Source organism: Ochotona princeps, chromosome 17, assembly GCF_030435755.1.
Source record: "Ochotona princeps isolate mOchPri1 chromosome 17, mOchPri1.hap1, whole genome shotgun sequence".
Lineage (NCBI taxonomy): Eukaryota > Metazoa > Chordata > Mammalia > Lagomorpha > Ochotonidae > Ochotona > Ochotona princeps.
In genome coordinates, this window is record NC_080848.1 from 52,023,920 (window position 1) to 52,037,343 (window position 13,424).

General features: G+C 44.6%; 1 protein-coding gene across 2 annotated transcripts in view; it reads right to left on the bottom strand.

The window, feature by feature from the left end:
- GLP2R (glucagon like peptide 2 receptor) overlaps positions 1 to 13,424 on the bottom strand; it is a 56,996-nt gene that overhangs the window by 23,291 nt on the left and 20,281 nt on the right. For both annotated transcript variants that reach the window (XM_058675788.1, XM_058675789.1), the window contains exons 5-9: positions 12,404 to 12,510; positions 11,170 to 11,323; positions 6,505 to 6,664; positions 5,571 to 5,631; positions 4,141 to 4,210 (exon numbers count right to left, since the gene is read on the bottom strand). In XM_058675788.1, coding sequence (XP_058531771.1) covers positions 4,141 to 4,210; positions 5,571 to 5,631; positions 6,505 to 6,664; positions 11,170 to 11,323; positions 12,404 to 12,510 — 552 coding nt within the window. The remainder of the gene's footprint in view (positions 1 to 4,140; positions 4,211 to 5,570; positions 5,632 to 6,504; positions 6,665 to 11,169; positions 11,324 to 12,403; positions 12,511 to 13,424) is intronic.

Sequence of the window (13,424 nt, forward strand, 5' to 3'; positions counted from 1 at the left end):
TTCCCTCTCTCTCCGTGTCCTTGCAACTCTTTCCTTTTTTCTTTTAATATTTATTGGATTTATTTGAAAAGCACTGCTACAGAGAGAGACATCTTCATCTGCTGGCTTACTCCCCAAATAGTCACAATGGCTAGAGCCAGACCAGTTGAAAGCCAGGAGTCGGGAGCCTCTTATGGGTCTCCTACGTGGGTATAGGGGCCCAAGGATCTGAACCGTCTTCTACCACTTTCCCAGGCACATTAGCAGGGAACTGAACCAGAAGTGGGGCAACTGGGAAACAAACCAGTGTCCATATGGGATGCCAGCAGAGATGGAGGCATAGCACCAGCCCCAGGTCTGCCTTTCAAATAAATAAAATCTGGAAAAAAGAGAAACAGACAAATCCTGCATAATCTCATTTGTATGTGGAATATAAAAGAACTAAACTCAGAAAAAGCAATGTAATTATTGTACCAAATGGTTGTCCTTGGAAATGTTTCTCTAAATCTACTTGTTTATTTAAAAGGCAAATTACTGAGAGTGCACGACAGAGATAAGAGATCTTCCACCCATTGGTTCACTCCCCAGATGGTTGCAATTGGTCAGGGATGGGTCAGGCAGAAGCCAGAAGCCAGGAGTTTCATCTGGGTGGCATAGGTGGCAGTGGGTCCAAACACTTGGGCCATCTTCATTGGATTTTCCCAGGCCATTCCTGGGAGCTGGCTTGGAAGTGAAGCAGTCAGGATACAAATCAGTTCCAAGAAGGGATGCTAGTGTCTTAGCTTTACCCACAAGGTCACAATACTAGCCATGAAGGTGCTTTTTTTTCCAAATATTTATTTATTTTTATTGAAAGGTAGATATATAGAGAGAAGGAAATACAGAAAGATCTTTTGTTCACTGGTTCACTCCCCAAGTAGCCACAATGGCCATAGCCAAGCCAATCCAAAACCAGGAGCCAGGAGCTTTTTTGGGGGTTTCCCATGTGGATGAAGGGTCCCAAGGTTTTGGTTCGTTCTCCACTGCTTTCCCAGGACACAAGCAGGGAGCTGGATGGGAAGTAGAGCAGACAGGATATCATCCAGCACCCATATGGGATCCCAGAGTGTTCAAGCTGAGGATTTAACCAAAAGGCTATCACGCTGGGACCGGTTTTTGAGTGCAGCTCTTTTTCAGATGGGAAAGATTCATTCATACTTCTAGGCAATGGAGAAGGCACTAGATAAGAGATGATCATCAACAGAAATGAAGTCTCCAGCGACATGATCCTGGTCAGTTCTAAAGTCTCTAACAACAAAATTCTGCAAGTACAGCTTGAGATGCAATCTGCAGAATTCAGCATGTACCTTGTTCTATACTGGTCTCAGGAGAATCAATGCTCGATGCTAAAAGGCTAGAGTTTCAGCAGTCTGCAGAATCCAGTATGTACCTTGTTCTATACTGGTCTCAGGAGAATCAATGCTCGATGCTAAAAGGCTAGAGTTTCAGGCAAGAGGCTACATACCATCCCGTGAGCCAACAGGAATGATGGAGGTTCCTTGCCAAAGAATATATTATCCCCAGAAAATTTAAATACAAACTCAGTGTAACCAAGTCATTTATCCCTTTTAATGGGATATCTGTTTTTCATCATCAAGAGAAAGCCTTGTGCCCTCGGCTCAGTGATGGGTTGAGCCCAGTCGTTTTTCTTACGAGTCAGTACAATGGGGAAAACATATTTCAGCAAATTAATTTCCATCAGCGCCGTCTCCTAGGAAACCAAGGGCTGGGATGAGGAGCGTGTTGATTCACTGCCCTTTTTATCTGGCAGAGACCAGACAGGAGAAAATGGGTACCAACCCATGAGTCACAAGGGGAAGGCACCTCCTTGTCGCTGTGGAGTGAAATGCCAGCTGGGGTGACCCCAGGCCTCTGAGAAGGCAGGGGTCAGCAACATCACCCACGTGGTGTTGCACTCCATCAGCAGGAAAGTGGTGAGAGAAAGGCATTTTCTAACCCAGCTTCTCTAGGACTCTGCAGCTAGATGAAGAAGACATGTACCTTAGGTCCCCTTCCCTGCATTCTCCCATGCAGCATTTATGGGGGGCTCTTCTGTGACAGTCCAGCTTCTGTGCACAGATCTGGACCTACAGATTGGTGGAGGGGATGGCTGGCATGGGAGGAGCTCAGGGGTAGCTTGCGTCTAAACTCTGCCACTTGCCTTCCTCCTCTGGTCTGATACGGAGACTAACACATCTACCCTTAGAGTCACTCCTTTGGCTCAAACTCTTCCTTGCCCAAGAGTCCTGCTGGGTAGCATACATCCCATAAAACTAAATTTTCACTATGGAAAGCAGATAAGAGACTGCAAAGGTGAGTTTTGAGGGAGTGGGGCAACCCTCTCTTCAGAAGAGGGGCATATGGGAAGGAGTTGTGCTGGGCATGCTGGAGCAGCAGAAAGCTCCTGGGTACCTGGAAGGGTAGAGGGTCTACAGAAGACAGAACCAGTGAGGGTGAATCTAACCAGCTTTTTCATGTTGTGTAGTTCAGGGACTGTTGGAGAAGATTCAATGAGAGTGAATGAAGGCTCTTGACTTGATGACTCATGACAGCAACAGATGGTTCAATCCCTTTGTAAGCTCAAAAATGCCATTCAACTGAGTGTTCAGTCTGTTGGCTCCAGAGGGCAGGATAGGAATAGAATGACTTTGCCTGGGTGGAAAAATTTTGTAAAGCTAATGTTGAAGTGTTGGACTCCCCCAAATATTTATTGAGTTTCTGCCGAGGGCAGGGAGAGCTAAAATATAAAGATAGATGGTTTTCCAATAGGACTCCAGTCAAAATGTATGCTCTGGGATGAGGTTAGCTTCAGTAGTGGTGTAGGATACCAAGAAAGAGGTGGGAAATCTCCAACTCTTAGGACTGCTGAAAGAGCTAAGGAGCACCTGGCAGTTAAGACTGCCACTTCCCAGTCGATTCAGAGAATCCTGTAGCCACAGGGTGTCCATTCATGTCAGCACCCCTTCCTGATCCACAAATGCAGACCAGGTTAAGGGAGAGGGCTGTGACAGTGATCAGACTACAACAACTGGGCATGCTCACCGGGGAGCCTGAATTGGGAGAGGAGACTCTCTGGGATCGCAGCACTCTGTTACGCACACACACTTAACTTTTCCCTGGGGAGGTAGGGCTCATGAGGCCACACCATAAGTGTGTAAGGTTAGACTTCATCTGGAACATTCTCTCTCAGTTGTGACTGGAGGGCAGATAGCAGCAGCAACACAGGGGGGACATGACCCTGACTCTGCAATACAGGACCTCTGTATGCTCTTGTTTTCTCACCACTTCTAGGAATATTTTTGCTTCTAGGCTACTACCCAGGTCTGGGCAGAGAGGTGCCTTTCTGTTACGAATGACTATTGCCATTTTTTCATGAAAAATAACCTTTTCCTATTTAGATTTTTAATTAGAAAATAAAAAAGCCCATGCAGTAACCCCTTGGAGAAGATGGTGAACAAAGCAGAGGAAGCAGTAGCCAGAGCATTGTGGGCACCAGCTACAATGGTCACATCTAAGCAGGCAGGAGAGACTTGAGTCTCCCTCCCGGATCTCACCAGTCTTCCTGCTGTTTGCTACTCCTCTGTCCCCAGGGTGGATTCCCCTCTCACGCAGCACCACCAGCCAAAGGGGGTTATGACAGTGAGTGGGCACTCCTTTCCCATCCTAAATACTCTGGGGCCCACAAGGTTTCAGCGTGACCTCTGTTCAATGATTCTGATCCCAAATCCTAGCTTTGCCTTAACCTTGACTGTGTCTCCCCTCTCCCTTACAATTCATCTATTTTCTTCTTCCTCCTGCTGGTGGTGGTAGGTTAAACAGTTAGGTTGCCCTGCAGCTGTAGGGCTCCTCTGACTGAAACAATTGCTTTCTCCAGGGCCTGGTTCACCTGACACCCTTCACGGCAGAGCTAGGATCAGGTGTCTAAGTGGTTTGAAAAGGCAGAGGAGAAAGCTTAACAAGATAACACTGGGTTTAGGTCCTGAAGCAGAACAAAGTTATCTAACTTGCTCCTTCTCATTCAGTGGAACCTGCTTCTCTTTCTCAAGATATCAGAGTCTGAGACATGGTGTGAGAGGGTGAGCTCAGAAACGAAAAGGGCAGTGGGGGTGGGGGTGTCCTTACCGCTACACACAGCAGCAGGGGTCCTCGGATGATCCACCAGATTTTCTTATTTTCATTGTCTGCCCAGCAACTAAGGGCCAAGAGCAGGTGGGAAGAAAACACTTAAAAATGAGACAAGGCGAGGAGGGATGCTTATGCATAGAGAGGTGATGAGAGGATCCATTCCATCCTGTTAATACCACAGAATTATTCTTCCGTGGTAGCAACCCAGGGTGTATGGCCTTCTGCATTTTGCTATATTCTTATGAAAATAGATTCTTAATTTTGTACATGGATTTTTAAGAAGTGAAAGGCAGAATTAGAGAGAATGCTCTTGTCTACTGATTCACTTCTCACATGCCCACCACTCTGAGGATCGGGCCAGGTTGAAGCCAAGAATGGAGAATTTCATCCAGGTTTCCTACCTGGGTAGCAAGAACCCAACTACTTAAGCCACCACCTGCTGTCCATCAGGGTCTGCGTTGACAAGAAGCTAGAGTCCAGAGCTGGAGCCAGAAATGAAGTCTAATATCCATATGTTTCAAATTACTCCATGAAACAGAGTTTGTATGGTGGTGATTTCTCAGGGGGAAAGTGAAATTATATAATTACAATATAGGCATTATCCATTAATTCCATCTTCCATGAACTCTTTTAAGGCCCCACATGTATTATTTGGCAATATTTTACTGGGATCCAGTCCCTGAAAGTCAAAAATATAAGCTGGGACCAGTGTGATTGGCTCAATGGTTAAATCCTCACCTTGCACACACCAGGATCACATCTGGGCACTGATTCGTGTCCCGGCTGCTCCACTTCCCATCCAGCTTGTGGCCTGGGAAAGAGGTAGAGGAAGGCCCAAAGCCTTGGGACCCACATGGGAGATCCAGAAGAAGATCCTGGCTCCCGGCTTCAGGTTGACTCAGCTCCATTGTGGCCATTTAGAGAGTGAACCAATGCATGGAAGTTCTTTCTCTCTGTCTCTCCTCTCTGTAAATCTGCCTTTCCAACAGAAATAAGTAAATCTTTAAAGATATGAGCTAACTCGGCTTTTTTTAGTAGTCCCATTATACTCCTCAACTGTTGTGGAATACAACCAGTTTGTTTCATGATTCTCTTATGGAAAAGCATCCAGGGTTGTTTGGTTTGGTTGATCTTCCCTTTTTCCTTGTTGTAAATGATGCTATAATAAGCGATTCTGTGTTTATGCCATTATATACCTAGGGATGCTGCTCACCTATGATAACATCTTTGTACTCATCTGCACAGGTAGCTAAAAAACACTAATGACTGTAAGATCTGATATTATTCTACCTGTTTTCATAAACATATTCTAGATGGTCACACAGTGGAATTAATGTTTCTCTTTGGGAAAGTAGTGTCCTTCCCAATAATGGGGGATATCTGGGAATTACTGGCCCTTGGAAGAGTAAACCATGTGAACTACCCACCTTGTGTTCTCCAGGTATGCACGTGCCAAGGCCCAAGGAATCACGAACAGCACCGGGAAAACTGGGGAGAAAACACAGGGCACCACCATTAGGAGCAAGTTGGCCAAGCATGTCTGCCTCCCATTGCAGCCTGATGGGGCCACGTACAGCTTGGTCAAACTTAGACAAAGCCAAGCATCATGCAGTCACTGTGGGAGCTGGAGGTGGCACAGGGCCCTTCCGTGGTTTTATAGTCACAGAAACCAGACCCAGGGAGGGCAAAGGACTCACCATTTGTCACAAAGCAGATTAAAGCAAAGCCTACATTAACCAAAGGCTAGTGAATCACAGGCCCAGAATATTTCCTCGGAATCCTTCACCTTTAAATTCCCCAAGGGTGTAAATGAAGATAGGGTTCCAGATGTTTTTATAATTTTTTTAAAATCCTCAACCTAAAGACTTGGTATCAGGGACTAAATGTGTTCCCTTGAAAGTCTTGTACACAAAATGATGATCTTTGGAGGTAAGGAGGTTTGGGTGGGTCCCTGTCTGGTATAAGGGGGTTGATGACCTTACAATCAAGACAGCTGGCTTTTTCTCTCAGCCAATGTGACAATAGAGCAAAAATGTGGCTATCTGTAATCTGGGAAGTGAGCCCTCAACAAACCAACAATGCTCCAAGAACTGCAAGAAAATCGATGAGTGCTATCTAAGCCAGGATTTTGTTGAGTTGTTTTGTTTTTGTTATGGCATCTAAAGGAGACCAAAATGCAACAGGGGATAGAATAGCTGGACTGTCCTCTAATTCCACCAAAGACCTCACACATCTCTCTTCAGAGCCTCTGGGACTTTGGGAATACTCCCTCCCAGGAGCCACTCTCCAGTTGGGTTTCTGGCTCCAACAAAAGACTCTCCCAGGCTCCCAAGAGGGCAAGTTGAAGGTCCCAAAACTCACCCCAACCCACCAACAGGTATCGAGGCCACAGCCGCCTCTCAGAAAGCACAGTGGGCTCTAGCAGTCCATGAAGATAAAGACCTTCCACCAGCAGCCACAGCTGGTTGGCACCCACAAAGTAGTGCAGGAGGACCTGGACGGAGCGGCAGGAGGCAGACATCTGCAGAGGACAGAACACCCAAGGGTGAGCTCAGGCCTTGGGACCCTGAGTGGAGGGGAACCCCTCCACCCACCCCACCTCCAAGCACAGCCTCTTCCTTTATTCTCCTCTCTCCTGCACCCTCCTGACCTTCTGGCCCTAACATCCACATATGAAAGACAGTGCCCTATAGTGTGCTCGGTTTTCTCTTCCAGAACACTAGGCATGTTTCAAAAACAGTACATCCTCACACTCATTGGAAACACTAAAGGAGAATTTTTCTTTATTTCCTTCTTTTTAAAAAACTTATTTGAAATTCAGAGTTACAGAGAGAGAGAGACAAAGAGCAACAGCAAGATCTTTGCTAGGTCACTCCCCACAAGGCCACCATGGCCAGGGCTGAGGCCTGGTCAATGCCAGGAGTTTCTTCCTAATCTTCCATGTGAGTGACAGGGGATCAAGTGCTTGGACACTCTTCCGCTATTTTTCCCAGTCCATTAGCAGGGAGCTGAATTGGAAGTGGAGCAGCCAGAAACAAGCATCCATTTGGAATACTGGTGTTACAGGTGGCAGCTTTAGCTGCTATGCCACCATATCCACCCTGAAGTATGCTTTCTAACCATGTTCAAGAAAGCTAGAAAGCAAGAACTCAAAACTATTCATATGATTGGAAATTAGGGAACAGAAGAAGGAAGAAATTATGTCAGAAATTAGAAATTACTTCTGACCTGAAGGTAAGGAAAATATTACACACCAAAACTTGCAAGGCAGTTATATCAAGCCCAGAATTCAATTTATAACCTTGAATGCACTTCATTAAAAAGAAAAAGTTCAGAATATTAAGCAGCATGTAAAAAAGAAAGTTAGAATAGTGAATTAAAGAAGGTACATGGAGAAAATCAAGATGGCAGAATAGGTTGATGACACATTTAAACAAATGGAGAAACATGAGACAGGGTGAAGCAGAGAGGGTACATTCCAGGAAACAGGAGAGGAAAGACCGGCAGCAGAAGGAGGCTGGTGGACACAGGAAAGCAGTGGATACAACAGCGTGGTGCTGTAGTGACTCAATAAGCCAGTAGCATTCAGGCAGCAACAATCTGAACTCCAGCAGCAGCAATCAGATGGTAAGGGGAGTTCACTGGGACACACAAGGTGAACCCAGACAAAGAACTGCCCATTCTGCTAATTTGTTTGATTTGACCAGGAGCAGAAACAGAGCAGCATATTCCAAACAGATGGTGCAGGAACAGGGTAGATTTCACAGCCTAAAACCCCACTAGAGCCAAATCAGGCACCATCTTGTGTAGGGAAGCAATGGCTATGGGACAGAACTGCATGCACTAAGCTCATTTCGGGTTCAGTGAATTACAAAGATGTGGCATTCTTCAGGTTCCACCCAAAATAAGTCTGGGTAGCCCTCAGACCCAATTGCCAGCAGATCAAGAACTCCACGAGTTTCACAGCAGGCACTATTTTGTACAGTGTGGCAAAGGCTTTAACATTGCAAGGACAATAGTGAGCTGCGCATGTGCTATCATCCTGGAAACTGCATGAACCAGAACTGGGAGAAACATTGTACAGATAACAGTACAACAGTAGTGCAGGATCACAAGAGATGGAGTGCTGATCCAGGAGCTAGGCTATGCAGACCACGGTAGAAGTTTAACATAAGAACCCAGCCCTGGAACTTGCTGAAGGGAGTGGCACAAATGCCTACAAACAAAGAACCTGGTACCAATCCCAATAAGTAAAATTGAACTGTAGACCTGTGGGTGACACAGCTTGCAAACCTACCCTAAGGAGAAGAATCTGCTAACCAGAAGCACAATGACCAAGAACAAAAGAGGAGACAAAGGCACAATGAACACTATTGAAGACTTCCCTGCAAAGGAGCAAAAACCTCTGCTTACCTCAGAGTTAACTGAAGAAGACATCGAGAAAATAGGGCATACAGAATTCAAAACACTTGTTATAAAGCTTTTGATCAACAATGAAAAGCACTTAATACAGGAGTTCAAGAAATTTAAGGAACATGCCACACAGGAAATGAGTCAAAACGAAAGCTGATATATCAGTAATGAAGAATACAGTGGAGCAAATTAAAAGTACAGTGGAGAGTCTCCAAAATAGAATGAGGAAAGCAAAAAAGAGATCTCAGAATTAGAAGATTCTGTCACCAGGAGGAAACAAACAAAAAGCTGGAAGCAGAGCTGGGTCAATCTAAAAAAAGTATTCAAGAACTAAAAGACACTATTAAAAGGCCAAATGTAAGAGTTATGGGAGTTTTAGCAAGTACAGAAAGACAAGCTGAGTTTTAAAATGTATTTAATGAAATAATAAGGGAAAATTTCCCTAACCTAGAGAAAGAATTGGGAAACAACATTCAGGAGGGACACAGAACTCCCAACAGGGTTGACCAAAAGTGGTCTTCACCATGACACATAATAATCAAGCTCTCTTCAATTGGACATAAGGAAAAGATCCTTAAATGGGCACTTGAAAAAGTCAATTGACATATAGAGAAATGGCAATTAAATTCACAGCTGATCTCTCACAGGAAACTTCATAAGCCAGGAGAGAATGGAGTGATATATTCCAGATCCTAAAAGCAAAAAATTGTCAGCCCAGAATAATGTACCCAGCAAAGTTTTCTTTTGAAAATGAAATAAAATTCTTCCACAGTGAAGAAAAGCTCAAGCAATGTGCCTCTTCCAAACCTGCCCTACAAACGATACTTCAAGATGTTCTCTTGGCAGAGAAGAGGAATAGCACCAAACAAAACCAAAGGCAAATGGGAAGAACATCCCAGTAAAATAACAACAGAAGACTAAATCAATGAACAACCCATTGCTAAATGACAGAACAAAATTACCACCCATTCATATTAAACCTGAATGTAAATGGCTTAAATCCATCAATCAAATGTCAAAGGTTAGTAGGCTGGATTAAAAACACAAAATCCATCTATTTGTTAAGCACAGGAGATACATCTCACCATCAAAGGTCAGCGAAAATATCTCATCAATTTTGATATTTTTTTGTTAGTTACATCTCTTCAAAACACTTTCTTCTGATTAAATTCTTCAGTGACTCATAGACAGTAGCATCATTTTCTTCAAGAAGGTTCTTGATTTCCTTTTTCATTTCTTCAGTAACACATTAGTCATTCAGTAGCATGTCATTTAACTTCATGGCATTGTAAGTTTCTATTTTTTCTTCCTGTTATTGATTTTGTTTTGTGGCTTTTCATTTAAGGGGATGTAAAGTAACGGATGGAGACCATCATATCCAGTGGCATGTTGTTTAACTTTACAGCATTATAAATTTCTATTTTTCTTCCTGTTGTTGGTTTTGTTTTGTGGATTTTCACTTGGGGAGATTTATAGTGACTGTGTAGTGGAGACCAACATGTCCAGATGTGAGGATGGTGCAGTGGGCACCTCTACTTTCAAATCGAGGAAGGAATCCCAGTGAAACTATTGGATGTGTCTGGACATTGGGATGCTGGACCTTCTCCCATTGTCTACGCCCGCAATGATGGACTTATGACTGTCTATAAGGAACTACGCTGTTGTAATGATATGGGAGAACTCAGTGGCGGTGGAGGGGTGGGGATCAAGGGAGGTAGGACTAGGGGAGGAGGTAAGGAAAATCCCAGGGCGTATGCAACTGCATCATAAAATGATAATAATATGGTAATAATAATAAAAACAAGGAAAAATGGAAAGTCTGATAAAATTGAGGAACCTCTGGCAAGAATATCCAAGGTATGAACAAAAAAGGGTAAAGACGCAAATAATCAATAACAGGACTGAAATCAATAATACAGTTAGAATATCACCTCAGATCCAAGACACCTTAAAAGGATTTCAGGAGACTGTCATGAGGGCTGGTGCGGTGGTGCGGAAGGTTAAAACAACACTAGCTGGCCTCCCACAGTAATAATGATTGGAATCCCTGATGCTCCACTTCCATCCCAGCTTCCTGCTAATAAGCCTGGGAAAGCAATGGAAGATGACACGAATGCTTGGGACCCTGCAGCCACAAGGGAGACCCGGAAGAAACTCTAGGCTCCTGGTTGTGGACCAGCCAAGCTCTGGTCATTGTAGCCATCTAGAGAGTGAGCCAGTGGATGGAAGATATCTCTCTCTGCCTCTCCTTCTCTTTCTGTAACTCTACTTTTAAAATTAAAAAAAAAAAAACTTTAAAACAAAAAAAAAATGGATACAAAGGTCCATGTAGTAAAAACTCTGCTGTTTTAAAAATGCAACCACTGTAAAGAAAACTTGAGCTGCCTCAATTCTCTCATTTGCAAGTAGCAAAATTCCCCATCCTAGCACAGACCAACAGCAGCTATTTATGGGTTATTTGTCTTGGAGTTCCATTAACTGGAGATTACCACCTTCAGTCTGCAGCTGCCTTTTTAACCAGAAGGCCCTGGTCACCCTCTTCCCTGGCCCCATCCATCTGCTCTCTGCCTTCAGTACTAACCCATCCAGTTTCAACAATGCGGAGGATATTACCTCTGACATATAGGACATCCAACCGTCCTCTGTGTCGGGTTTCTTGGAGTGAAGTCTGTGGATGACGATGTCCCTCACCAGAACAGCCATGGCTCTCAGGATGAAGGAAGCAAACAGGTTCATGTGAATGTAGTTGCGCGTGCAGTGGAGTTTTCTGTGCAAGGAAAAAAAAACAAGTGCCTCTCCTCAGGATAGGATGGCTCAAGCCAACGAGTCTAGGCTTGAGGGATCTATGTGGTTCCCACTAAGGACAGAGGTCACAGTGGAGATCCCAGAGCTGGACTGCTGGGCTATGTGATCTTGCTTCTTCATAGATCAGAGACAGAGCAGCAGGAAACTCAAACCAGCACTCCATAGAGACGGGATGCTGGCATCTGCAAGCAATGGCTTAAACTCACAACACTGTCTCCTCCTAGCCCCTCAACCTGAGTAATTTCTAAAACCTGATATAGTAGCAGACGCTTGGATTCAGAGGGTAAATGCTCAGCCCCTAGACTTCTTGGTTATTATTTTGGCTCCACCACGTACCAGCTGTAAGATCTCAGTTAAGATACATCCTCTGTCCGGGTTCTTCGAACTCACAACCTAGGAGTACTAATAATGTTGAACTCCTGGGGTGAGAATTCCTCCCAATTCAAACTAGAATGAGACATCACTTAATTCTTCTAAGTTAAGAGTGAGCATTTAAATCTCCATTGCTGTCTCTTTCTCACTCTCCCATCCCTTTCTCTGTCTCTTCCTCTCCTATCTCTATGTCTGTCATCTCTCTCCCTTTCAAATGCATGCATGAATCTTATAAATGATAACCACTGGATTCTGAAGGTCCCTAGATCAGAACCCCAGTTCTGTTGCTCATGCATATGCTTTGAGGGAGTTTCTTAATCTCTTCTGTAAAAGCAAAACCTCTGATAGGGCCAGCTGCGAGAGGTGTGAGGCTGACCAGAACCAGACCCATGAGCGTTATCTAACCCATAGGAGGAAAAGATGGACTCAGGAGTCTGGGGTTCAGGTTCTAGTTAATGCTGTAACCTCTTGGCTTTATGGGAAGGGGAAACTCAGTGTTTCTCACCAGAACCCCAGCCCCCTTCATCTGCAGGGTGAAATGGGTGCACAGGAGATTGTCTCAGATTGCTTCCAGCTCTGACAAGCCCTGTCTTCCACTGCCTTCTAGAGAGAGCCAGTGAGCAAATGACACTACATCTACCAGATGCATGTCCACACAAATGCTACTCACCTAAATATCAGGAAGAGGGTGAGCGCCAGGAAGAGGGAGATGAGAGACAGGGAGTATCCCACGGTATAGATCTGCCTCAAGATGAACAGCAAATTCCAGTGATCCTCCTGGACAGAGAGGAAAGACAGACATGACTGCCATGCCAGGAAGCCACATTCCCCGACCCCACATCAAGGAGTAGCAAAGGTCTAGACTGAGAGATGTGCTGGGTCCTCCAATATCATTTCAACCCTTGCAGTCCCTTTCCTTACTGACACCCAAACAGGGTAGCTTAGATTGCTTCTGGTCCATCTCAGAAGCCAAGGATCCTCCATGAGTGAAAAACACACAGAGACGCTTACCTCCTTGCTGACCCCACCACCCAAAGGGATGCAAGAAGAAAGCGAGCATCATAAAGGATCTGTGTCCAGGGTGTGAGAGTGTTTGGGGAATGGGGACAGGCTGTTTATCCAGGCAGGTTGCTGCCCCTTTTTCTATCAGTGCTCATTAGTGGAAGATGGGGTCAGACGTCTGTCTGGGTATTTCCCTCCAAATCCAACTTTTTCTGGATGATTTCCTAGAAGAAGATCTAATGAACAGCAAGAGATTTTCTTTATCTTGGAGGTACTTGAAGTCTTACGGATAAAATCTCATGGTGCTTGCAAAATACTTTCTACTACTGCAGAGAGAGAGAGATTAAGTCAAGTAAATGAGACAAAATGTCAATAGAGTTTGCATCCAGGTAGTGGACATATAGACATCTGTCTTAAACTCTTTTAACATTTCTTTTTAGAAATGTATTTAATCAAGTAACTTGAAAGACAGAAAGAGATACACACACACACACACACACACACACACACACACACACACATCCTGTAATCCATTGGTTCAGCCCCACATGCCTGCAATGGCTAGGACTGGGTGAGGCCCAAGCTGGGATCCAGGAACTCAAGCCCAGTCTTTCAAATGGGTGGATGTCAGGGACCCACTCACTCACTCCCCCTGGGCTAGATATTCGTCTCAGGCAAATAACATGAAA